A 24,371-nucleotide genomic window follows, 5' to 3' on the forward strand; every position below is an offset into this window, starting at 1 on the left:
ATATGCCCCGTGTGACAACTCTAAGCCAGAGCAGACCTTTATATATAGCGATGACCTGCCGTCTTAATTGCGGATTTAAGCTCATATTAACTGTGTTTGTGTATGGATCACGGTCTCATACAGCCGCGGAATACCGATGCGGATGATGTATGATGCTGCCGCGGCCATGCCCAGACTGTGGCGTCGAACCCCCACTTCAGCCTCGCTATAGCTCCAGCCACGAAACCTTAGATTCAACTTCTGCATTGCGCCATCGCCAACTGCTTTTTGAAGATTTCGATCCACGCCCTCACGATCCCTCGAGTCAAGATCCCTTGCTCACATCCCGGATCTGGCCCGGAAGGCAACCACCATGTTAGTGAGAGGCCACAATGCTCTGAGAAGCTCCCGAGCACTCTTCAGACTGCCGAGCCTAGTGCGTTACAGGTGCGAGATAAAAGAAGGGCCGGAGCCGGAGCAGAAGCAGAAGCAGAAGCAGAAGCCAAAGGAAAGGCGAACCACAAGGCCATGGCCAAGTGGTCTACAGGAGCTAGGAGCTGAATCAGCACGTCCGATTCCCGCAGACCCAAGTTCCACGTTTACCATGGTTAATATCCCGAATGCCTCCACAGCGTATGAAAGATGGCCGACCCTCAAGAAATTCAAACCAGCGCTGCAACCACGAACATGTGGAACTATACGTCCTGGCGCAGGCCCTGGCGGTGGTGCAACAGTCGACGCCTATATGGAGCTATCGTGTCTTCCTTACTTATATAACGATCTTGGCGTGATGATCTTTGAAGGCCCGCGCTGCGTCCAGGTTAAGATTATGTCAAATATCCTTCGGAGCGTCGAATGTGAAGAATGTAGACTGCAGGATAGAGATTGGACTACGGGTAAAGCCTACTACGAGGTGAATTATTCCAAGTGGAACGTGTATCGTATAAAGTTAGATCCAAGCAAACACGTCGAGACAAGTTCTCAGAACGGTGTATGTAAATGTTCCAAAGTGGTAAAACACATAATGCTAATTCCATGCAGAGAAGGAAAAGCAGCATAACACCCGATGGACTGTATGACCTTACCAATATTGCACTTGAGAAATGGAAAGCGGATGGGACAGGAGGACCTGTCCCTGTTGAAACTCTGCCTGGTTCTCTGAAGATGTACATTCTGAACCACACTGGCGGCCCAGGGCTAGCGAATGTAAGTCTCTCTCCTTGTTGCTCATCTGATCTCAGGCTGATATTTTCCTCATAGGATACCATCAATGGGTCGTATCTACCTCAATTGCATGTCTACGTTGCGACCGGGATTCGGGGCAACACAATCTACATGTGCATCGAGTTTCATACCGTCGGCACAAGGCGCTTGGTCGGCATCACATACCTCAGACTCAGACCGACTTTCGACCTCTCACCCGCCAAATACATGGCCGAGGAGCCCCCTCAAAGGGTCGATGGAAACACCGATTTCGACCAAAAGTTCACCAGTATCGAGGAGAAGATAAAGGCCGGTAATGCTTATTCCGAAAAGCAAGCATTTCAGCCTCCACCACCCCATGCCAGAAGCATAGAAAGTTCATGGGAGTTTTACGAAAAGTTGGTACCAAGTAATACACGCCGAAACAGCGATATATTCAAAGCAGCGATGTTCAAGTTATACAAGCTGGAGATGAGACTCTGGTCGCAGAGGAAGAGGGCTATGAAGAAGTAAAAAGAGGCAGAAGCAACTGTCGAAGGCCATAGCTCATATAGAAGAAAAGTATCCAGGTGTTGATAGAGAAGCTTAGCATGGGACATTGGAGGAGATCATTGAGGAGGAGAGGGAGTTACGTGGGATGAGTATTGAGGGTGAGGTAAAAAGGGGGTTTCATGTGTTGACATGAATAAAGATCATGGTGAGGTTCTGGGATGCTTGCACGATATCACATCATGAACGCCCACTCCGGGGAATACTCTTTGCAGCGACGAATCAATATTTCGCAATATCTACAGCATCTTGGAGGAAGGATTGGCAACTGATCAATGATCTCAGCTTCCACAAGTACCATGTCGTATTCTTGGTCAGAGCAGACTATTGTTAAAGGAGGAAAGATAGATAAAGCTCTATTCTATCGCAAGGCTGAAAGCATGTTGATTGAAAATGACAACGAGTGAAGCCTTGCCGGGACCCAACCGGATAGCAACTGCAAAGCTCGAGATAGCTTTGCTCACACGAGCAAGTTGCGGACTACAACAAGTATCGAGGCATTAACTGATGGCCTCATTGTATGCAAGTCATGACTAGAAAGACGATTTCCGTGCCAGAGGCTACTTGCATGGCTCATGCTAAGTGTGTCCCGTCTTGGTTAGCATGATGGATGCCAGACGAGACGAATAAAAAGGGTTGAGTACACCCGGCAACATCGGAAAGCTTCTGAGACTGTCAAAGCCGGAACTCATGATACCAGCAAACCAAACCAGAGCAGGCAAGTTGTCACAAGCCACACCAACAGGTATCAAGCTTGTACCTGATAGACACGAGACGTGCAAACAGATCGGGTTGCCTGTTTAGGCAGTCATCTCAAGTCATACCATCCCCAAGCAGGACTGTCCCTCGTTATCGCTCTCCGTGGCCATTTATGGTGGTTTTCGCGTCAATCATTCCCCCCCGGAAAGAAAACAACGCATCGGAAGCACAACCGGAAAGCGTGATATCGGAAGATATCACAGCACATCATGCCCTGCAACATTACAACACCTGCGATTCTCTCCGTCCAGACAGGGCTGGCTTCGAGTGGCGCCCGTCATGCAGCAGCACGGGGCATCCCGCATGAAAAAGAGACGAAGCTCCAAAGCTTCCCCCGCCTAGAACAGGGTCCAGAGTATCATAGCTTGTGAGTTAGTTTTTAAGGATTCAGCTTCAAACGTATAAACCAGAGACATCGTGAACTTGATATCAGACCACTGTGACGACTCATAGTGAAATCGACACTCAGACGATCTACAAAGATTCCTTATCCGTAGAGGCCGGTTCTTTATCCGCTCACCGTCATTTGACACCACCCCATGGTCTAGCACACGAAACAGAGTGCACAGAAAGCTGATATGCAGGGTTGCAGGCGCAGTTTGATAGGGCGAGCCGAAAACAAGTGCGAGAAGTGCCGACGGGGGCGGCACCCAAACGGATCCCCCTCATCGATAGGGATCAAAGCCAAGACCTGAAGGTGGTGCTTCGATTTGCTAGCGGGGTAGCGATCATCACTTGCGTCGTGGAGACTCCTCAGGAGTCTTGTTGTGAAAAGTTTCGATGGTTTGTGTGGTTGAGGTAGCAATGAGTCGCCTTGATCCTATCTGTTCTCCTCCACCTTGCAAAATGGTTCCTTGAGCAGACGTAAGGATGCCCAGGAAAGAGACACTTCCAAGGCTTTCATCACGCAATTCACGGCTTATGGCTTGATGGTGTTTAGTAACGGACTCGCATAAGCATGCGTGAGCATGGCCGTTTGAGTCGTGGCAGTCGATCACTGTGCGATGATCTATTCGTGAAAACAAAACCTATGCGGGACGATCGGCGCTTTTAGTCGTCAACTGACGACAGAATAAGGAGGGGTTGTTTTTCTATTGTTTTTATGCGACAGCTTCATTTTTGTGTGTGCTTGTGTGGAGCTTATCAAAGTCTCTGAGCCTGCAGCGTCTTGCAGGGAATAGCTTGCAAAATTGAGCAGCCTTGACGATGTAACCATGAGCTTCAAGGTTGAAATTTGGTGCACTCCATCGGTGATTGTCCATATCGAGACGAGGCTCTTTGTAAAAAGCGGGACATGAAATTAGAGCAAAAACGGGCCAAGAAAAACTGCCGAAAGTGAAAAAATGGACTGAGTCTAATGACTCAAGTACCGTCCCGGGGAGTCGATCAGCCACGGTGAGTCGGGAATTAATTGTTGTTTTAGGCGCTGGATTCCAGATAGAGTTCCTGGGCCATGTTGCATGATTTGCAGCCAGTGGAATGTGCTGTCTCATCGTTGTGAGGTTAATCGTGATGTTGACTCTCAAGACGAATAAACAAAAAAACTTCATCTGAAAAAGACTGGTTGTTTCATCACGACTCAAGACCAAATATTTCAGCTTCCTTGTCCTTGTCCGTGTCCGTGCAGTTGATGACCCTAGGAACAATCCATGTCATCCTAAATTCTGTCCCCCTTGAACCAACTCAGGACCTTTCCCACAACGGGCAGGCCATGGCGCTCACGACGTCAGAAGCCATCCATTGGCAGTAAATTCTCTTTTTTCCAAGGCCACTGTACCCGTAGGCTACAGTATTCGGCCGTCGCTCCCTAGACACACCTTGATCCGGCCGAGGTGAGATGAGGGGCGACAATCACAAAGCTTAACATCTGGGGCATGATTCGCTCATCTTGTTTCTGGCATGTGCCTACGCATCGGAGTCTACCGAGTCTTCAGCGTCTTGCGCAATTGCTGATGATGGATACTCTTGATGAGGCTGGAATTGTTAAATGTTTTCTTGCATTGCGGAGAAGCCCTAGAATCGGCAGAGCCGGGGTGTGCCCTGGCCAATGCCTGGCAGAGCGTGTAAGCGATGGCGTGCCCACGCGAATGTTACATTGTTGATGTTATATCGAGATGTGAGTGAAGAAATCGGGCACAAGGGGTCTCACCAGGCGTGACGAGAATCAGACTATATAACGCAGTATTAAGGAACCGTGATAGAAACAAGATGAGACCCTGCAAAGAAACGTCAACGCAGCAACGCAGCCAGACATTGTGTTGTCAATCAATTCGACCTGAAGAATGGTCTTGTGACGAATGTGGACAAAGACTTTGGTCCCTGCCAATTATTTCCCGTCTTTTCGCCTCGTCTCATCTGCCTATGCTAAAAACAGGGTTCACACAGTGAGAGGCACGGAGTGTTTCATGGTGGAGCATGTGACTCCCCAATGGATCAGTTGTTTTTACTTGAGAAAAACCACTTTCAGCGCGAAGGGGACGCTATTTAGAGAATCTACTGAAACTAGTATCTTGATTCTCTCTATCATGATCTTTTTTTTTTTTTTTTTTTCGGAGTTTGAAGGCATCGTGCTGGAAAGTGGCATTAGACATTCATCCTCGGCTGCTGATCATCATCGTCTGTGGGCAAGACTCAGCCATTGAGCGCAGTCTAGCGCCTCAAATTGGCCATCTCAACCTTGTTCCTGTGTACCTGATCAGTTGGCATTCAAGAAGCCAATATCGACCAGAAACGGAATTTGACTATGGGGGATCCACTTGCAAGAACCCAGATGATCATACATAGCGTTAGCGATTCAAGCCTTGAGATCTATCGCAGATTTCATCGTCAACGGCTTCATTTATTTTCAGCAAAAACCTGCATCCCCAACTCAAAACTTCAGCTTAACGCGCCTTTAGCGCGCACTCCACTAGAATAAGCTGCCCCCAACTGCCCCAATTCCGCACTCCAACGGGGATCCATCTCTCGTGCAGCTCGCAAACCATCCATTGGCAGCTGGAGGTTGGAGCCCTGCTGAGATCATGCGAGCCACTAGGACTACAGTGGACTCTAGCATCCAACAGCGTCAGAAACAGCCGCGTTGGCTTGTTGTTGGCACAGTGCGAGTCCCCTCTCCCCGCTATTCCCGTTCCCATCTATCCATCGTCTTTGCGTTCTGCCACTCCATTCCTTATTCTCTATTGCTTTCTGTTTCCTTTTCAATCCAATCCAATCCAATGCAAGCCTGGGCTTTGACAGCCAAAAAATCTCCCACCTCCACCACCTGACTTCAACCAACAGTCAACCCTACCTTGCCTTGTCTTTTTTCCTTACCTTATCTTACCAACTATCCACTTGACAACATCCCACTGTAATCATCTCGTAACCGATCAAAACTACCTCCTTGCAACGCTCATTACTTGCTTTCTGCGGCCCTCCGGCCGATCTTGGCAGGTTTTGCTTTGTTGCATTTTGACGACAGTTCCCCTCTTGTCGTCGCCCTTATCAGTTTGATCATAGCTCTTGTCGCCCGTGTTTCCTTTTCCCGACCATTTTCAATTCGAATGCACATGTCGACCACGAACCTTCTTGTCGCAACGGCTCGCCTCCCAACTCTACTACATATTATTCCGAGACCCGATACTTTACCCGTCCCCTCGTGTTAGAATCGACCGAGACGCCGTAACGCTCGAGTCGCCAACTCTCTGTACCAAGCCCTTGTCCCTTAAAGGCTTGTCCCGGCTGCCGGCCCTGTTCCCAAGTGGTTCCTGGGTTCGTCAGACTGTGGCAGCAAGACAAGTCGTTGCGCATGCCTCGCGCTCCAGGTTCGAGTAAGCGACAGCAAGGCGCCGCCAGTCATCGCGATAATCGCCATGAGAATGGGCTTGTAGGTTCTGCCAAGCGTTCTTCTGACAAGAAAAGGCTCAGGCCTGCTCGACAACTCTCTTCGCCGATCTGAACAAGGCACTGCTGGTGCTGCTGGACAGTCGACGCCCGTCAATGGTCACGCCAACAGCCCGTACAAGCAGTGTGTCTATGATGCCTCCAATGACTCCCGTACCGACGACCTCCGCCGCTCCTCTCTTGACGCCGTCTCCGAGATGTCGTCCGACTCGTCCAACGCCAATGGCCTCAGTGGTGTCGAAGCTGGCCACCGCCAGATCGACGTTAATGCCATGAAGAACGCTGATGTTCACCGCGACTCGGGCCCGTTCGACCTCGCAACCACGGTTCTCAAGTCTCTTCCTATGCAGGACACACTCGCTATTCTCATCATCCTTATGCACGTCCCTTCGCTCTCGCTTACCGTTATATACACCATCTTCACGTTCCTTACCTTTGTTCCTCCCGTCGCCACCAGTTCGGGAATGAGTATCAACCTTGCCGAGATTTTCGACGGCAATTCGACCATGCCCTCTCTCGTAACTGTCTTGTGTGTTGACTTCTTCTTCCTTCTGGTATGGCTCTTTCTGTGGGGTCCAATCCAGGATGCTATTCTGGATTTTGCCAAGCCAGTCATTGCCATTACTTTGGGAGGGGGGACAAGTGCGAGGGATGGAACATCGAGAGGCCTAACCACATGTTTTATGTGGGTGATAGGTCATCACTTACTCAGGGGAACCAGAGCTCATTGGGGTCGTGTGGCTCGACACATACCAGAGCACTGGCGGTTGCCCCAAGTTTTCAATAACCCAGTCGATTCTGCTTCTAGCGCATACGATAAGATGTCTGCCTATGGGTGGATTCGAAGTGTTCTCGCCATTCATATTTTAACCCAAGGAATTGTGCGATATATCCGAGAATGGTATCTCAGACGCGAAAAAGCCAACGCTTCTGTTGGTGCCAGCGATCCTGAGGCCGGAAAGCCACCAAGTGTGATCAGCGATACGGCTAATGAAGGAGGCTTCGCAACGCCTGATACTGAAGCAGGTCTGAATTCGACATCCACAGTACCTACAAGCAAAAAAAGAAGAAAGCAAAGCACTCAAGTTCGTTTACAACAACCATTATGGGCGGCATTGGCGAGCACCAAGATTGTTGTGGTGAAAGAGTACGAATTATCCCATGCGGCTTCTGAGTCTGCCGGAACTAATGCTACCGACATTCACAATCTTGGCAATGCTCCGTTCAACAACCAACCCAACCAAATTTGGATATCCTACATTGGTAGCGATGAAGTTTGTTTTAACACTAGCCATTTTCCCGAAATCGACGACGACGAGCCGCGTTCCGTTGAATCTTCAGGCGAAGATTCTAGACCAGCCAATATCGACACCTCGAAGCCATTTTACGTCAGAGTTAACAACGCTGTTTGGCAGCCCACTCGCATGTTTCCGATCGAGGAGTCACCAGGAGAATCTCACGAAGGAGTTCGATGGACTGGTGACATCTACGGACTCAGACCTGCTTCCAAGTATGTCTGTGAGTTTGTGGATAGCCAGACTGATGAGGTTCTGTTTTCAACCAGCATCAGAACTGTCCAGGCCACTCAGCGGGAAGTGGACGGTGTTCCACCTCCTGTTGCTAACGGACAGCGCTCCCTTCACCCGGATTCGCCTGCCCTGACTCTTAGGACATCAATTGCTGCAGTCGAGGCCAAGCTTAGCGAGGAGAGGTCCCGCCTCAAGACTCTACGAAAGGAGTACAAGAACCGCGCCAACGCCCTCAAAAAGGACAACGAGTTGACGGATAATCAACTCTCTTCGGCTGGAAACCATGACGAAAAGTACCGACAAAAGATTCGTCAGCAAGAGACCCAGAAAGCCCAGGCAGAGCGTGACACCCAGCAACTCGCTGATCAGCTCAAGAACTTCGACACTGCACCTGAACTCGGCGAACGTAAAAAGAAGGTGGAGAAGCAGTACAGTAGCGAGAAGAAGGTTTTTGAGGCAGCTCAGAAGGCTTTCAAGGAGTACAAGTCCGGACTGGAGAAGGAGATCAAGGCCAAGGAAGTCGAGAAATCGAACCTCAACACCCGCCGTAACAAGGTGGCGACTCGAATTGCTAAGGTTGAGAACGAGCTTGCCAACATCACCGACGCCAACAACCGCGGGCTTGATGAGGCAGAACGACGAAACCAAGAGCGTTCCATTTGGCAGGGTCATGTCGCTGGTATCGAAGCCAACTACAATGAGCGACTGGCTCATGTTCGTGCGAACAATGCCAACAAGAGTGAGGAGATTCGACACCTGCAAATGCAGCTGCAGAGTTTCCACGAGTACATCAACTCGAATGGCATGTCTTACGATATGATGCCTCCTCTTGACGCAGGACACTCCCACCTTGGTCCGCCTTTCCAGCCTACGACTTCGAGTACTTGGAACCCCGATCCCACGGCTCCTCCTCACTACCCAACTGGTCTCTGGTCCGCCTCTGACAACGTCCTCCCTTCGGCATCGGCTCCCACTCTCCCGTCCATGTCCCCTTGGCAACCTCCCCCCACTGCGCCTCCCTTCGAGCCGCGTATGACTCGCTCTCGTGGACGTAGTTCTAGCATGCTCAGCAACGTCAGCGGTTTCACGCAGTCGAGTGGTGAGGAGTACGCGTCGCCGCCCATGGACTCTCACCGGGTTAAGCACATCTGGGCAAGTCGCACCAGGGCCAGCGGTGGCGGTAGTAGCGGCAGCGGCAGCAATGGTGATCCGACGAGCCCCAGGTGAGCGAGTGGTCGAGTTTGGCTGGGTGATATATGGCTGTGATTGAAGGGCAGCGGTTGTTTGGTTTGATTTCGACAGGCTAGGCTGTTGGATAGCGCTTGCAGTGAATAAAAGTAGTGCCATTGTTAAATGTGTGTCTATTGAATGGTGATGTCTTCATGTCTTGAGCTCTTGGCCATGTCCTTTTCACATCCCCCAAGCGGGGTTTTCTTTTGAGGCAAGTGCGCCGAGATGAGTCTGCCCTTTTCCCTAAGGATCTATTCATGTCATCTTTTCTACTGTGGTTCACCTCTCTGGTCTCTTCATATTCCTCTGTTCTGCTCTTCATCGTCACCCTCAAACACTCTGCGAATTCCTTTGTGTGTGAACAATGGGGGATGCGTCACTCCATGCATTCGACCGACTCCTTCCAGAGGAGGCAAAACTTATGATCTATATCCTAAGCCATGAAAAGGTTTAGGTAAGTTTAGTACAGCTTAGTGGGCCTTTAGACTATTTGTTTTGGCGCCTTGGTTGAAGGTTCGGGGTTTTCTTGCTCCCCAGTGCCCTTCTGGCAGTTTGCTATGCTCGTCCAGCTTCTCGTTCCACTACTCCATCACCAAGCTTCAGGACAGACAAAGTTGTCGGGCGCAAGGCTGTTCAAGAACAAATCGTTGCAATCACATCACATCATATCACGTTGTTCGGGCATTCAAGTGTTTGTTCAAAGTCGCAGTGCGCTTATGTTCATTCAATTACTCTTCGTGTATACAATACAATAAGCCAAGTGGTGACCAGACTGAGGTTACCGTCATTGGCTGGAATCTAATCACATCATTGCCGCGTACATATCCATCTTCCGAGATCATTACTGAGTATTTCAGACACCCAGCTCTCCAAGCTTCTGCTCAGCCGCCTCGCACATGGCCGGGTGAACGACTTCCTCGACTGCAACAAGTCGACGCATCATGCTGGCCACGTCGGACTTGAGCTGCTTGTTGGCATCCTTCTCCTCTTTGAGGGCGATCTTCTGCTTAATGAGGGCAGATTTCTGCGTTTTAATCTTCTCCTTGAGCGTCGCATTCTCCTCTGACACCTTGTCGATCAACTCGGACATTTTACCCTACTTGCTTCCCAAGTCCATTAACTGCAAGGGAAAAATATTGTTAGCGTCCATGGCTTTACCAAAGATTGAAGTGATATACTTACACTTTCGTGAACACAGTCCCACTTGTCTCTGTCGGCCCTAGCCATATCGTCAAGCTCGTCGGAGAAACTATCGAGCGTTTGCTTGCAGTAGGCGCGGAGTTTGTTCTTGACAATCGGAAACTCTTCCTCGATCTTGTTGATCACAGGCTCAAGCTCGAAAATCTTGGCACCGGCTATGGTGATCAGTTCGCCGTCTTCTTCAATTGAGTCCTGTTGCTGGCCGAGGAGCGTCTTGATAGCGGCGATCTCAAGCGGGATGTTACATTCTTCAATCGTTTCCTGCTAATCACATCCGTCAGCCAAGGGTTCCGAAGCTGAGTATGTCTGCACCTCGATATGCACTTTGAAACCTCTGGCGCCACGACCACTGAACCCTGCTTTCCAGTCCCAGAGCAACATATGACCATCTGGACAGACCCCACACGATATACCCAAGACGCAACTTAAAGGCAGTGTGGACTGTACTCCCGAGGTATACTGGTACGAGGCCGCGATCCCCAAAGTCAAAGGTGTGCCCAGGCTAAGCCTGGAGATATCAACCCAAAGTTTCGACGGAAAAAACAAGCGCTTCGGGGCCCCGAATTATGCTCCCAAGCCGAACTGGATACCTTGGCGCTTGACTTTGAAGACCTGGAAGCGACCCAAGCTGCAGTCCAAGCTAAGCTTGGAGATGCTCACATGAACACCTAGATCCACAGCTCGGGACCCGACACCCAAGGCCATCATCTGAAGACAGATACGAAGACCTGGGCGTTGTGTCGGGGAACTTTGATGCTCCTGGCTCGCATGCGGGGAAGAAGGGGCAACAAGAGGAGTGCATTCAAGGGTGGATGAGAAAAGAAGCAGACATACCTGATCGAGAAGAGTCTCCTCGATGACCATATCGATCTCGGTCTGTGTGGGGGTTAGTGAGACCTGGTAGCTAATGCGGTCTTTGATCAATAGCTTTCCGACGGGGGAGTGGAGGCTTGCCCAGCTTGCACAGCTTGTGCGTCAAGCATTTTGCGCTGGCATAAGGTAGGTTTTGCCATCTCGGATGATGATAAATGGTCGTCACAAGGATGAAGTAAGAGCAGAAGTTGCGTTGTGGTTGACCTCTGTAGAAGTGAAAGGATGATGATGAAGGAAGAAGAGAAGAGAGGGAGGGAGGGGAGAGAGGAGAGAATTTATAGGCAGCAGAGGGAGGGGCTGGTTACGAAAAGAGCACATTGAATCACAGTGGCCGCATTCTATTGTTCTCTATTCTGCATTCGAACTGCAGTGCTGATTGGGTGGTAGGTTGCGAGAAAAGTGAATGCCGTTTGGCGATGACAGCTGGCAGCAGCTGGCAGCAACTCGCAGTAACTTGCATCTAGCAGTGCATTGCCAGTGTCATTCATCACCTCACTCTATCTAGCGTAATAACAGGTTCTCTTGATTTCCTTATCCTGTCTCTTTACACCTCGAGATCCTTGCTCAACTTCCAAGTGTTCATCCATTACTCTGTACCCCTAACATCAACACTAAAACTTCATCGCCAACATGTCGCGCCCACGGCCGGGCTCGCGGCGCCGACGCAAGTTGCGGAGGGAAAGAGAGGAGCCGGGAGAATGGGTGCCGAAGCAAGAAAAGGAGCCCGCCCAAGCTGCCGCTGATCCATCTGAGGCCTCGACCATCGAATCTACCACCGAAGCGACCACCAGTGCTTCAGCTCCGGATTCCAAAGACACAACTGGTGAAACAAAGGTACGTCCTTGTCAACATCGTCATCTTCCTGTTTGTCTCCTACCTTTCTCTTTTTCATATATTCGTTAAGCTCATATATTCTCAGGATCGTCACTACTACTATCGCCAGGAGAAGTTTGAACGTCGCTTTGTGGCCCTTGATCGGTGTATCAAGGAACGTATTGATGCCAACATCGTAAAGGGGCGCGCTGCCATAGACGCAGACACCAAGAAACTGCGCCGTCAACACAAAGAGCTGTTAACCAAGGTTAAGAGTGAAGCAGAGCAGATTCGGCGCGCGTACCAGGTGGATATTAGAGACACGAAAAAAGAAATCAACCGCCTCGAACGGAAAGTGGACGAGATACAAGAGGAAAACGAGACTCTCCGGGATGAGATCGCGCGTGAACGTTGCCGCATGATGTACGAGCGATACGATGGTCCTTCGCATGACCAGCAGGCAGAGCGTGCCGAGTGAGGACACATGGAATGCCTTTCTTTTTGATCTCGAAACGGTGCAAGAAGCATTGGTTGTAATTGCTAGAATGAGTGTTGGTGCGAGCTCGTAGACATGGGAGAGCAGAGCAGGTTATGACAGTTCACAATGTATGATAACCAACACAAGCTGAGAGGTGGTTGAGATGGCTGAGATGTCTCTGATACTTTCTATTGACTTCATCTTTCAGCTCGTAGTAGCCTTTCCATGTGATGTAATCGTCTTCCTTGGTTGTACTAAATGTCGTGAGGTTCGTCCTTCCCCTTATTCCCCTCCGATTACAAAGAAGGGCCTAATTCAGGATAATTGGAAAGGCTGCTGGCCTCAACATGCTGCCAGCTATTGTCTTATTCAAGCTGATGGTTCATCTTTTGACCTGGAGTTGTTGGTTGATCTATTCTGTGAATGAGTAGTCGAACGATGTACTTGCCGACACAAGCACATGTCCATGACATTCGTTCAAAGGCTTATTCAACATAAAAAGAGAACAGACCATCGACACAGCAAGTGAAAGGTCAAACAACAATATCCACTTGTGAACTTGTGCTAAGATGAACTATCTGCAGAGTAGAGTATATCGAGTCTTTTCAAAATAGGGGTAACTACCCTGAACCTGCAGCCACATTCATCTTAGCCACACCAAGCGCCACATGTCCACTCGGATGTCCCTGGACCCAGGAAACAACAGCTCTCAACACTTCAACTTACAAGGACCTGAGCGGTGCCGTTATGTGGTCAAGGTGACCTTTATTCCCCAGTTATAGTCGTCGGGAGATGACTCCAATATCGTCATGGATTTCGTGAGTATCTCATCACCATCTGTCACTGCAACCATGACACCCAACTAATTGCTCTCCGTACAGTGGTCGCGATTATTGAGCCCTCTCTCGTCTGGGGGCACCCGCAAGGACCTGGGACATGATCCTGCGAAACGACTTCACCGGTTCGAAAAGCAATATAGCCTCTTACTCGTGAGGACCAGCGAAGTTAGCCCATGCCTGCGACAAGCACTAACCAGAGTAGTCTGCTTGGAGAGCATCATCCAACCTATCTCGAGACAGCGACGCCGCCGAGACCCTTGAAATCCGCCTTCAAGAACTCACCAACATCCTAAGCGACGAGAGCCGAAGGCCGTTACCGCATCCATGTATCCAATACTGCTCGCTCAAGCAAATCTACGTGCCCATTGGAAAGATCGCTACGACTTCGTACAACGAGTGGATCATTAAGGAGGCCGTCCTCTTCTTTGCGACCCTTATCGAGAGCGAGGAGGAAGCGTTTGTTGAGAACCAAACCTTTTCCGCCAGCCTGACGAATCTTCTCGTGCGAATCACTGGCATCAACAGCGTGCGCCTGGGCCTGGATACCGAGTCGCGTGTCGTCGAGCTAGCATTTAACATCACAACCAAGATTCGGCTGGACCCGAGTATTCTACCAGCATGGTTCAAGACACACCGCGGCGTGGCGCTTCAGAACAGGGAGAAGGATGAGAACCCTCGCGATGCGTTCGTTGGACGGACACAAAAGGCCGATTTCCCCCTGTTTTATATCCTCATGGACTATATTCACCATGAGGGCAAGGTGGGCGACTTTGCGCGAACAGGTCTGCTGTATATCATCGAAGCTGCGTCGAGTTCAGGACCGCTGGAACAGTGGATTGTCGAAAGTGACCTATCAACTTTGATGGCAACAGGTCTTGGCGCTTTGTACAGCCAACTGAGCCGCAAACTCGTCGTCGACCATCTCCCTCATAACCTACCCCCTATTCTCGCCTTCTCCGATTACGAACATCCTACATCCAACTACGAAGTTATCAGCTCGTGCTCACCCGAGTTCCAATCTCACCTTGAAACCTTCTTATCACATTTATTATTCTGGCAAGACGTCTTGAACCACTGTCGGTCTGTAGAGGTCAAGTCGACTCTGCTGGAGCATTTCCAAGTTATTTTCCTTCAACAGTTATTGTGAGTCTCCAACAACTCTCACCCCGAACTATGCTAACAGGTTAGATACCCCTCACTGCTTGAGTCCTCTGATATCGACGGAGGCTCGTCTGTAGCTGTTTTGACTTATCTTCGCCGTATCCTGGAATCACTCGATCACCCTGACATGATCAACCTCATCCTTCACTACCTCCTCGCACTCCCCGATAACATCGCTTCTGCCCGACCTGGCTCAAGCTCGTCTGCCAGCAAGGCTCGCAAGAGAAAGTCGATGGACCTGGCCACGATGTTGGCAGAAAGGGCAGAACCTGCTGCTACGCCCCTACTCTTCAACCTGGTTGATCTCGTTCTCGCATGCTTGAGATCGCGGAATCAACAAACAATTCATGTTACCTTACAACTGGTGTCAGCTATACTTAAGAGACACCACCGATATGCTATCGTCACTCTCCTAAGAACTGATAATGTTCCTATTCAGAATGCCACTAGAACAGTAGGCGCTCAGGAGCAAGAGGTCGAATTCATCATGTCATTGGCGGGAACAATAGGAGGTGAAGATGACTTTGACGAGGTCTATCAGCTTGTCCTTCGAGATACCATGTCGAGGCTTGAAGCACACCCTTGCTCTCTCAAGCTCGTCGCGCCCAGGGCATCTACGAGTAACCAAAGGCTGCCCGACAGCCTTCCCGGAGCACCTAAAGAGGTTGCAGATCACACTCTGCGACCCGATGACCCTCTTCTCAACTCACTACTGGATCTCCTGGAGACATTCTTCGTCAATCAAGTCGAGACGAATTTGTCCGTCACTGAGACACTTGTTGACTTGGCAGTCTGCGGTTTTATGAAGATCGAAGGATGGTTGACGCGAAGTCCAAGCTCTTATATATACAATGAAGTTGAGAAACAAAGACGTAAGTCTACGGAGGACGAAGATGTAGAGAGTGAAGACGACGATGATTTTGAGGATCTGCCATCCCCAACCCCAGAACAGAAACAGCTACAAGCCATGGAACAATGCCGCCAACGGCCGCAATGGTCTCAGGCGTCTTTACCGCGTGTTTTAAACGTTCTCAGAAGACTGGAAGAGCAGGTGGCTGCCTACAGAAGGAGTATTCCCCGATTTGACGAGTTGGTGCAACAACGGCGCGACGCCTTCAGGACCGCGGATGCAATGTTACACCATGCGGGCCCCACACCCAGGCCGACCCCCATCAGCGAAGATCCTCCCGATCGACCAAGCTTTGAAGAGGTATCGCGCAACGCATCGCCTTCCCGACCGTCGGCACTGGAAGGATTAGCGCATCGTCTCTTGTCCGAGTTGGGAACGCCGAGCCGTGCCAGCAGCCCGCGAGGACGCAAAGAGCTGGGCCGTAGCTCTGGAAGCGGCAACGCGACACCTGGAAAGTCTGTGCTTAGTTCCAAGGAAGCGTCTCATAGCAGGGGGCGAGGCACTCCTGGACGTAGCCACTCTCCTCCAAGGACGCTCGATACCATCGATTCAGCGCAGAAGGCCAGGGAAGAAGCGCTTGCTCGACAGATGGCGGAATTTGCGGCTATGGACCAAACTATCCTCTCTAAGAAGGTGGGATTGCCAGATGTCAAGGTTGAGCCTATTCCCCTCAAGTTTGACAAGAGGCCAATGCCCGAACCTATGGAGACCGAAGTTACGGAGGAGGAACATGCTGAGCAGGCCCCCTCTGAAGCTGATGAGGACCAGTTTGAGGATACTGTGACTGACCTTACTGAGCAATTACCTGTGGAGGTGAAGGATGAGGATGATGCGAAGACGGAAGATACGGAGACTGATCTCTCTGACGCCGAAACTGCGCCTGAAATTGCCGAACCGATGGAACCGGTTGAGTCAGAGGCGGAGGATTCGGCAAATGTTGATGCCGAAGAAGGTGAACCTGCTAAGGAAGTGGCAGTCAACGAAATCGAGGCCAAGGACCTGAAGGTTGATGAACCTGAGCCTAGTGAGTCTGAGTATCACGACACCGAGACCAAGGAAGACGAACCAGAGGAACACAAGATTGCGACACCTCAACGAGAGACTCGAAATCTGGATACACCAGAACCCGAAACTCCTCAACCCAGAGAAGCAAGGGAGAACACAACAACTGTTTCAGTGTCGCACGTTGTAACCAACGTTATCATCCTACAATCGTTTCTCTTCGAGCTGGCTGCCCTTATTCAAGTCAGAGCAGGTCTATTTGATGAGGTGCGGTTCGTATAGCGTGGAATTTGAACGGGAGATGCATTCGATTGAAAGAACTTTCTCACGATTCATGAGAGATGGCATGGGTACTTTACTTATAGATGGGAGAGGGATTATTCTTATATTATAGATACCATGATCGCAGCTTTGTGTCTGGTTAAACGTGACATTTGAGGGGTTGTGGATCGTAACTTCGTGTATTCATGTGAACCCAACGCCGGCTATATGTAGATATCTATGCAATGTAATAATTAATTTCATGTCATCGTTTCATCCCATTCTATCCATCGTCTTATGACTCCATCGACGGCCTTGATTCCTTCTCTCGTGGCCTCCACCTCAAACCACTCACGATGCTCTCTCCCACAAGCATCACATTTCTCTGCATCTTTCTTGAGACCCATGCCCGCTAGTTCGATGTGAACTAAGCGCTCTACTCGGTGCACATGCTGCGTCATATGGGGAACTACACCAGATGACTCCTGTGACCCAGGGAGATATGGGTAGTATCGCAGAATCTCAACTTCATGACCACACTGACGCTGCCATTGATTCAAACGCCGCTGAACATTTGCTGCGCGGCCGATCTTGAGAAGCATGGTGTTCTTTGATGTTGATGGATCAGCGGCCGCGAAGCTTGAAACAGCGTTACTAGCACTTCGAGATCGCGGTGGCCGATTCGGTGAAGGTGGTGAAAGAAGCGAACGCGCTGCGTCAGCGGGCGCAGAAGACGACTGAGATGTAGGTGTGAGCCAGAACATGTATATGAAACCAGGTTCTTCTGAAGCGCCAAAGGGACGTGCTAGTTCGGACATAAGCGCCGAGGCGGTCTGGGCGTCTACAGAGTCGGGAATGAAGTCTTTTATCTGCGCTGTCTGCGAGCCTGTGGACTTTCGCGAGCGTCGAGAGTTTTTGGCGGAAGATGTGTTTTGCGATGCGGTGAGATGTTGTTTTGAAGCGCGCTTTGGCGGTACCGAGGCCGATGTTTTCTGGACTGGACGAGGTTGCGGTCGTGAAGGCCGAGACTCCTGGACATCTTGGAGAGGTACTGAGAAACAGCAACACATAAGAGACTGCTTCGGCTGCGGTTTCGGTCTCGGCGCGGTCTGCTTTCGCCCATCTGTATCCCTTTTATACTTCTTCTTCTCCTGCAAATCCACCAACCCCAACCTATCCGCAAGTGTATCCAAACTCGTGCGTCCTTCCAAAATCGGCGTCGAAGTAGCTCTAGGCCCCGGACTCGAATGCGCCGACATATTCGCCTGCTCTCGATGCTGCCAGCAGTAGAGACTCTCATCACGAGGGTCGGGAGTAACAGGTCTTCCGCGCTTATCAGTCTTGGGCGCCGTCTGTTGAACGGCGCGACGGCATGGGCGGCCGTTGGAGGTCAGTCCACGACATGTTCCGTTTGTGGCTTTTGAGTCAGAGCGGTTGAGGTAGGACTCGGGGGTGTTTGCGACAAAGGGCATTGTTTTGTTGAAAAGGCGGTGGGTTAGAGATAAAAGGAATGACGAGAGGAACAAAGAGAGTCTGTTGGTTATGGGCGGTTTATTTAAACGAGGGAGGGAATTGGTCTGTGAAACAGGGAAGGAGAGACCCTGATTAGGAGTTGGAAAATGAACTGGGGTTTCTTGTTTTTGGACATCTTGGCTTGGCTGAAGTGGTTGATATTAGACTGTTAGTGGTTGGTGAGCGAGGCTGACATGACGGTGATGGAGAAGGGAGTGGGTGAGGTTGATGTGGCTGTGCGTGGCTGTGTTGGAAGCGTAGGCTGAATAAATGAGGCAGCCTTTTCGTGGCCAAATATTGTGGTACGAATCATTGCAGTGAGTATTTGGTATTTGCTCGTAGATTTGTCTTGGTAGCAGCGATCTGGTGTTGTCGATGATGCAGTGCTGTGTTGGTAGTGCAACTATGTCAATCAATGCCTGTTCAAGTTGGGTGAAGCGGCGCCCTTATATCCGTTGTTGAACCCATGCTTCAATACACAAATAACCATCTGCCAGTAAACGAATCGAGTTATTCGACGAAATTTGAGGCCTTGACAATCTCAGAAGTCTGGAACACACTCATATGACGCTGGATAGGTATCTCGCTGCTGACATAAAGGAGTGTTGATAGACAGAATCACATCCAACAAAACGACAAGCTGCAAATATGCGAGAAGCGAAAATGGAGTTTCACCGTTCCAAGAAGATCCAGGGGGCTTGATGAGAATAAACGTTCTTATATATTCTGACTCGAAAGATCGCAACGCCATGTCGCCAACGCCTCCTTGATTTCATGCTTAAAACTAAGTTGCCCGAGACTGGACAAGTTCCTCATTCGCAGATATAACAGCCTGATGCCAACTCCAAGTAAAAAAGAGAACCCTGATAACAACGACGCCAGAATGATGATGGTGGCTAACCAATTGAGCTATTCCATCCCATTTCTTATTCCCGACCAGGGCGCAACTCATCCACCTTGATGGCCCTGGACCTGCAGCCACAAGCCATAGAGGTTCCTCACTACAGCGATGGCGACGGCGATGATGGGCAAGACGTTTCCTCAGGAGGTGATGCTTGGCTCATAAAATTGAAGCCCACGATGCCTTCAGCAACAATCCTGTCCTGTCCAGAGGCGAGACGAGAGTATACTGAAACACGTCTTCCAATGATTCCATCACCGCCAACCTCGAGCGATAATGGCCCTTGTAAGGGTAACTCGACGTACTCGCGAGATGTCGGAGGCGTTTGGAGGGAAAACTGGCGGAAGAGTCCACATTCACTGGCGTTTCTTGTCAGGTCGCCACTAGAACTTCTCGACGTTAACTCTGAACTGTTCAGAAGCAGAAGGATGAGACTCACTGAATGACAACGTATAAGTCGGAGAAGCCCTTCATACTGCACTCTTCACTTGGAGTGAGTCTTGCGTGTGTTGCTCTTGAGCTTGAAGGACTACCGGGAGTGTGAAAAGCGAGATCACCGCAAATATTGGATGAGATGGAGTTGATGGGAGGATTGAGAGCGGCGAGAGCGCCTCCTCGAGGTCTGTTTGTGTATTCCGGGCCGCACATGGTGATGTTGATGGTTTAGGTGAGTGTAAATGCACTGGTGAAGATTGGTGAGGAAAAGATATAAAATAAATAGAGAGATATATACAAAATGAAGAGAACATTTATTTCAAGAACAAATCCAATTATTACAAGATATAGTCACTGCTAGCTATTCTGAAACTTGCCGTATCTCTCTCGAAGTCTCTCACTCAAGTCCAAGCCATAGACAAGAACCAATCACTGCGTCGCAAGACCTAGCGTTGTTCCTAATTGGGCAACCTCTATAGGTGACAAGGTTCTGAGGCGCTCGAGCGAGTTAGCGAGTATGAGCAAGTTTGCGCAATTAGTGCGACTCTCTTCTCCATCAACAGCACAGCAACACCTTGATGAACTCGAGTCCCGAAATACGTACCAACTACCGTGGAAGCACGCAAGAATAAGATATTATTAACTGTTAGCTCTGACGCAATTGCTCTCCATCATGTTCTTCTCTAGGATCCCGCTTCTACCCCTCTTCTTCTTTGTCTCCTCCTCCTCCTCCTCGTCTGAACCTGATCTTGCTTCTGATCATAATCAAGCTTATACTGCTCTTCCTGATAATATTCAGTCTTTTTCTGCCATGTCTGTTGGTACTTACTCTCTTCCGGCGCTGCCGTACGCCTATGATGTGAGTTCCCCGCCGTGATATCTGGCATGAAAGTATGAGAAGTTGACCATGGCAAAAGGCCCTTGAGCCTAGCATCTCTGCTCAAATCATGGAACTTCATCATAGCAAGCACCATCAAGCCTACGTAACAAACCTCAACGCCGCGCTAAAGAACTACGCAACCGCTACTTCGACCAACGACATCGCCGGCCAGATCGCCCTGCAATCAGCCATCAAGTTCAATGGCGGCGGGCACATCAACCACTCTCTCTTCTGGGAGAATCTCAGCCCCTCAAGCTCTGCTGACGCAAAGCCCGAGAGTGCTCCTACGCTTAGTGCTGAGATCTCAAAGACGTGGGGCAGCATCCAGGCGTTCCAGGAGGCATTCAAGAAGACACTTCTGGGACTGCAGGGTAGTGGTTGGGGATGGCTTGTTAAGGATACGCATGGTCTTCGTATTGTTACGACGAAGGATCAGGATCCTGTTGTTGGAGGAGAGGTTCCTATTTTTGGTGTTGATATGTGGGAGCATGCTTACTACCTTCAGGTAAGTCTACCCCAAACAATTCAGGAAAACGACTAATACTGTGATAGTATCTTAACGGAAAGGCTGCATACGTTGACAACGTCTGGAACGTCATCAACTGGAAGACTGCCGAGGCTCGATTCACCGGTACTCGTGAGGACGCCTTCAAAGTCCTCCGCGCCTCCATCTAATCAACGATGATATCACAAAGGGCACAAAGCTATTGTGATCAACATATTCATCCCGCCATATTAGCACAAACAATAAAAAACACTCAATCTCAAGCTTTTCCTCAATATGCAGTGAAACCTCCAAACACCATGGCAACGTGCTCTACTCGTGACACTCAGTCTCGGATGGCTACCCATGCGTTTGACTCGTGCAGCAGGACGCCGTGTCCTGTCTATTTCCTTTTATCCTGACCGCCAAAGCCCGTTTTCTTGAGCCCGTTGCGTTCTGTGCAATTTCATCAAGGAATATGCAGCCTGCCGTATGTATGTCTATCTAAGCCACACGTCTAAATGTGCACACACACACACACACACACCAAACGAAAAGCGGTCTGAGGCAGCCTGTTGTGAAATTCTGTGATACCATGAATGTAAGTCACAATGCCGCTGTATCTCGGTACAAGCTTTCTTGTGTATTTCCGGATCTGTTTTGTTCAGCTGTAAATATGAAGCTTGTGTCGTGTCTGTGCTACGACGTCCATGCATGGGTGAGCTTCACGATCCCGCACGAGCGGAAGTTGAGATCGATTTGCATCAAGAACTTTTGCAGAAGATGATAAAGTCCTGTATTAAGCGTTGTCGCTGGATGTGACAGTGAGACGTTATACTGACTCACCCACTTTCACCATTGCCAACTCACATAATCCCAGATCTATTTAGACATCCCGCCACTTTCGATCTCACGGGAACCAAAAAACGGGCTGAGGCATCAAAAACGGAACGACTCCCGTCGCAACGGTACGGTCCCTTCAGCAAACAAACAAACATCCAACGCCATGGCATTGCCGGAACCCGAAATCAGTCAACCAGTGGGTAAAATGATCTCCTAGACGGCTAGACGAAACATACAGCGCGGATAGACACATCTCCTTAATAATAGCATCGCGGTATTTCCGGTACCACGACATGGATGCGGCATCAGGGGTTGGGGTTGCTAACTCGTGCGAGGCCTCAATGAGAGGTATAAAGAGTCGAGATGAAGCAAGACTTGAGGAGAGAAAATCTTCGGAGTGAGACCACTGGAAATATTTGGCGCTCTTTGTCATTCGTTTTTCTGTTTAACTCATTTGCCATATTCTCAATACGCTCGCTTCTGGAATCTTCGCTTTTCCAAACATGTCTTTCTTCGCTCACCTCACCCTCGTGGTGCTCTGGTAGCTGTTTCTTATTGTCTCTCAGCTGGGATAGATACTGATTAGTACAGGGCATTGGCTGTTTGTGCACAGGATACCGTCACTGTGACAGTAACTGACACCATCACTAACTGTCCTTCCGCTGGCTTGAGGTTCTATCCTCGCGCTGAAGCTACAGTGACTGAGTGTGCCCTCTCTTGCTACACTACCGTCTCTCAGTGTACTTCTACTCAGTACATTGGCACTTCTTCTGGTATCGAGCTTCCGACTGGTTCTTCGGTTATCCTGTCTGAGTCTGGGACTTTCACCAACGTCATCTCTCTGCCTACTGTTTCTATCCCTTCTACCAGCATCTTCGCCAACACTTCTTTATCCTACACTTCTATCTCTGAGACTTCCAGTGTCGTCTCACAGCCTGCTGTCTCCATTGGGTCAAGTGCTCTTGCTGGAGAGACTTCATCTGAGCTGGTGTCTACCGTATATGGATACTCAACCAGCACTGCCACCCTGGAGGTGACTTCCGAGATCGTTACCAACCTGGAGACGATGCCTACTTTTGCCCCGAGTTTTGACTCTTCTGCTCTTGCACCTGGCACTACTCAGTTCCCGCAGGGTGCGGAGTCCACGACACTCTTCGAGGGTTCAACTGAGCAACCTTCCGAGTCTCTTTCCCTGGGCACAGAGTCAGTTCCAACCAAAGGCTTGAGTACTGAGACTTATGTCTCACGGCAAGGCAGCTCTACCCTCTCAGAAGACACTGGCGCTTCTACTGTCCCTGAAAGGGTCTCTACAACCACTCTTAAGTCAGTTATCACCAGTCAGGTCATACTCACGGAGAGAATCTCGACTATTTACACAGCTTCCGCCGAGGCCTCCGCATTTGAGGAGAATACTGAAGTCGTCGAAACCTCCTCAGCTGAAGGTGCTAGCACCGAGACTGGGCAGGGTCCTGCTTCCGCTGCGGATGCCAGCTCTGAGGCTGCTACTATTCCTACTGCTGAGTCCACAGCCGCTGGAGCGTCTACACTCACGACAGAAGCTGAAATATCCACCACTACACCATGCACGTCAACCAGGCACACTCACATCTACGACAATACCACTATCGTCCACAGCACAGCCGATCAAAGTAATGACTCTTCCGCTTTGGCTGGATCCTTCACCTCGGCTTCTTCCCTCGCATCTGAGTATACCCCTGCCACGTCCGAGGTGATCGAGCAGACTACAGCTATCGGTGCTGAGACATCAGAGGGTCAAGCTGGAGTGTCCACTTCCGAATATCTCGAGGGCACGACTGAGACTGTTGTTGGAGTCCAGACCACTCTTCCTACTGAGTTCATTCCAATTGAGTCCACCGCTACTCAAACAGACTCCGAGATCGCCACTTCCTCTCAACCCATTGAAACACCAGTACCTTCTGCAGAGTCAACCGGCCCTCAAGGCTACGACTTCGGACCCAGCTCCAACGACGGCTGGCCAACCGCTTCTTTCGCCTCAACGGCCGACGCAGCAACTGGATTCACCACTATTCTTACCACAAGCGAATTCACCGAGGAGTCTTCTACCACCACTGGTGTCAAGGAACCTAAATATGAACCACCTGCTTACGAGCCTCCCTCGTACCATGAGCCAGCTTATGTTCGCAAGCGATGGGGTTTCTAATGGTGAGGAGATATAATGGCATATTATGCTTTCTTTTTCTTCCTTTCTTTCTTTCTGAATGACTTGATGTCTTTCTACTTATTTGATTGGGTCTTTATTTGTATGGGATACTTATTTTGGTATTGGCATTTGGTGGGGGTTAGATAATTGAAAGAAAATACAACGGGGTGGTTTTACAAGTGTTCCTTGCCATGAAAGATGCCTGTCCTTATATGGAGCCCTTGACGTGATGATTCATGAGTGATAGACTCCTCTATGATCCATTACGACTATTCGATATGTCTACAGACGATGAATATCTACCTTACGCCATGTATTTTCACTCCAATCCATCCAATTCATCATCCAAGCACTGTTATTACCCCTACGCAACCTCCCAATCCATTGGTTCAACCATCCACTCCCACTCATCATCAACCTGAACCTCTCCCATGCCCATATGTTCATCCCCATCACCCCACTGCCT

The 24,371-nt window shown here is 49.8% G+C and overlaps 11 protein-coding genes across 14 annotated transcripts in view; 7 read left to right on the forward strand and 4 right to left on the reverse strand.

Annotated features, from left to right (window-relative positions):
- The first annotated feature begins 210 nt into the window (after positions 1-210).
- On the forward strand, positions 211-2,507 carry FOXG_04382 (uncharacterized protein). Its single transcript, XM_018382383.1, has 3 exons — positions 211-970; positions 1,021-1,185; positions 1,240-2,507. Exons 1-3 carry the CDS (start codon positions 353-355, stop codon positions 1,693-1,695), a joined length of 1,239 nt encoding a protein of 412 aa, XP_018239086.1. The 5' UTR covers positions 211-352; the 3' UTR covers positions 1,696-2,507.
- FOXG_18819 (uncharacterized protein) lies at positions 1,980-4,772 on the reverse strand. The gene has a single exon (XM_018398954.1). It carries the CDS (start codon positions 4,038-4,040, stop codon positions 3,591-3,593), a length of 450 nt encoding a protein of 149 aa, XP_018239087.1. The 5' UTR covers positions 4,041-4,772; the 3' UTR covers positions 1,980-3,590.
- A 635-nt stretch (positions 4,773-5,407) lies between these two features.
- On the forward strand, positions 5,408-9,303 carry FOXG_04383 (uncharacterized protein). Its single transcript, XM_018382384.1, has one exon. It carries the CDS (start codon positions 6,570-6,572, stop codon positions 9,126-9,128), a length of 2,559 nt encoding a protein of 852 aa, XP_018239088.1. The 5' UTR covers positions 5,408-6,569; the 3' UTR covers positions 9,129-9,303.
- Positions 9,304-9,329: 26 nt separating this feature from the next.
- FOXG_04385 (uncharacterized protein) lies at positions 9,330-12,495 on the forward strand (the record flags this gene model as incomplete). Of its 3 annotated transcripts, XM_018382388.1 has the most annotated exons (4): positions 9,335-10,269; positions 10,330-10,631; positions 10,699-12,038; positions 12,124-12,495. In XM_018382388.1, exons 3-4 carry the CDS (start codon positions 11,835-11,837, stop codon positions 12,493-12,495), a joined length of 576 nt encoding a protein of 191 aa, XP_018239091.1. In that variant the 5' UTR covers positions 9,335-10,269; positions 10,330-10,631; positions 10,699-11,834. The 3 variants fall into 3 exon arrangements, with proteins under 3 accessions (XP_018239090.1, XP_018239091.1, XP_018239089.1); XM_018382387.1 differs by having other exon boundaries at positions 9,330-10,269; positions 10,330-12,038; XM_018382386.1 differs by having other exon boundaries at positions 9,335-12,038.
- Positions 9,985-11,039, reverse strand: FOXG_04384 (uncharacterized protein; the record flags this gene model as incomplete). The annotated part of the gene is made up of 4 exons (XM_018382385.1): positions 9,985-10,227; positions 10,314-10,595; positions 10,731-10,839; positions 10,915-11,039. The coding sequence occupies 4 exons, from the start codon at positions 11,037-11,039 to the stop codon at positions 9,985-9,987; spliced, it is 759 nt and encodes a 252-aa protein (XP_018239092.1).
- A 582-nt stretch (positions 12,496-13,077) lies between the features above and the next one.
- FOXG_04386 (uncharacterized protein) lies at positions 13,078-18,357 on the forward strand. Of its 2 annotated transcripts, XM_018382389.1 has the most exons (4): positions 13,078-13,313; positions 13,377-13,484; positions 13,537-14,477; positions 14,523-18,357. In XM_018382389.1, the coding sequence occupies exons 1-4, from the start codon at positions 13,305-13,307 to the stop codon at positions 16,687-16,689; spliced, it is 3,225 nt and encodes a 1,074-aa protein (XP_018239093.1). In that variant the 5' UTR covers positions 13,078-13,304; the 3' UTR covers positions 16,690-18,357. The 2 variants fall into 2 exon arrangements, with proteins under 2 accessions (XP_018239093.1, XP_018239094.1); XM_018382390.1 differs by having other exon boundaries at positions 13,377-14,477.
- Positions 14,812-19,875, reverse strand: FOXG_04387 (uncharacterized protein). The gene is made up of 2 exons (XM_018382391.1): positions 19,521-19,875; positions 14,812-19,470 (listed from the first exon to the last, which is right to left on the reverse strand). Exon 2 carries the CDS (start codon positions 18,138-18,140, stop codon positions 16,929-16,931), a length of 1,212 nt encoding a protein of 403 aa, XP_018239095.1. The 5' UTR covers positions 18,141-19,470; positions 19,521-19,875; the 3' UTR covers positions 14,812-16,928.
- Positions 18,760-19,851, forward strand: FOXG_18820 (uncharacterized protein). Its single transcript, XM_018398955.1, has one exon. It carries the CDS (start codon positions 19,141-19,143, stop codon positions 19,525-19,527), a length of 387 nt encoding a protein of 128 aa, XP_018239096.1. The 5' UTR covers positions 18,760-19,140; the 3' UTR covers positions 19,528-19,851.
- A 167-nt stretch (positions 19,876-20,042) lies between the features above and the next one.
- FOXG_04389 (Fe-Mn family superoxide dismutase) lies at positions 20,043-21,189 on the forward strand. Its single transcript, XM_018382392.1, has 3 exons — positions 20,043-20,375; positions 20,434-20,901; positions 20,949-21,189. Exons 1-3 carry the CDS (start codon positions 20,190-20,192, stop codon positions 21,069-21,071), a joined length of 777 nt encoding a protein of 258 aa, XP_018239097.1. The 5' UTR covers positions 20,043-20,189; the 3' UTR covers positions 21,072-21,189.
- Positions 21,190-22,789: 1,600 nt separating this feature from the next.
- Positions 22,790-23,905, forward strand: FOXG_04390 (uncharacterized protein; the record flags this gene model as incomplete). Its single annotated transcript, XM_018382393.1, has 1 exon — positions 22,790-23,905. One exon carries the CDS (start codon positions 22,790-22,792, stop codon positions 23,903-23,905), a length of 1,116 nt encoding a protein of 371 aa, XP_018239098.1.
- A 364-nt stretch (positions 23,906-24,269) lies between these two features.
- The window catches only part of FOXG_04391 (uncharacterized protein), a gene marked incomplete at both ends in the record, with an annotated part of 541 nt that continues 439 nt past the window's right edge, over positions 24,270-24,371 (reverse strand). Inside the window, one exon of the mRNA XM_018382394.1 lies at positions 24,270-24,369. Within this exon, the coding sequence (XP_018239099.1) occupies positions 24,270-24,369 (100 nt within the window). The remainder of the gene's footprint in view (positions 24,370-24,371) is intronic.

The sequence above is a fragment of the Fusarium oxysporum genome, chromosome 4 (assembly GCF_000149955.1).
Source record: "Fusarium oxysporum f. sp. lycopersici 4287 chromosome 4, whole genome shotgun sequence".
In the NCBI taxonomy this organism is placed as follows: domain Eukaryota; kingdom Fungi; phylum Ascomycota; class Sordariomycetes; order Hypocreales; family Nectriaceae; genus Fusarium; species Fusarium oxysporum.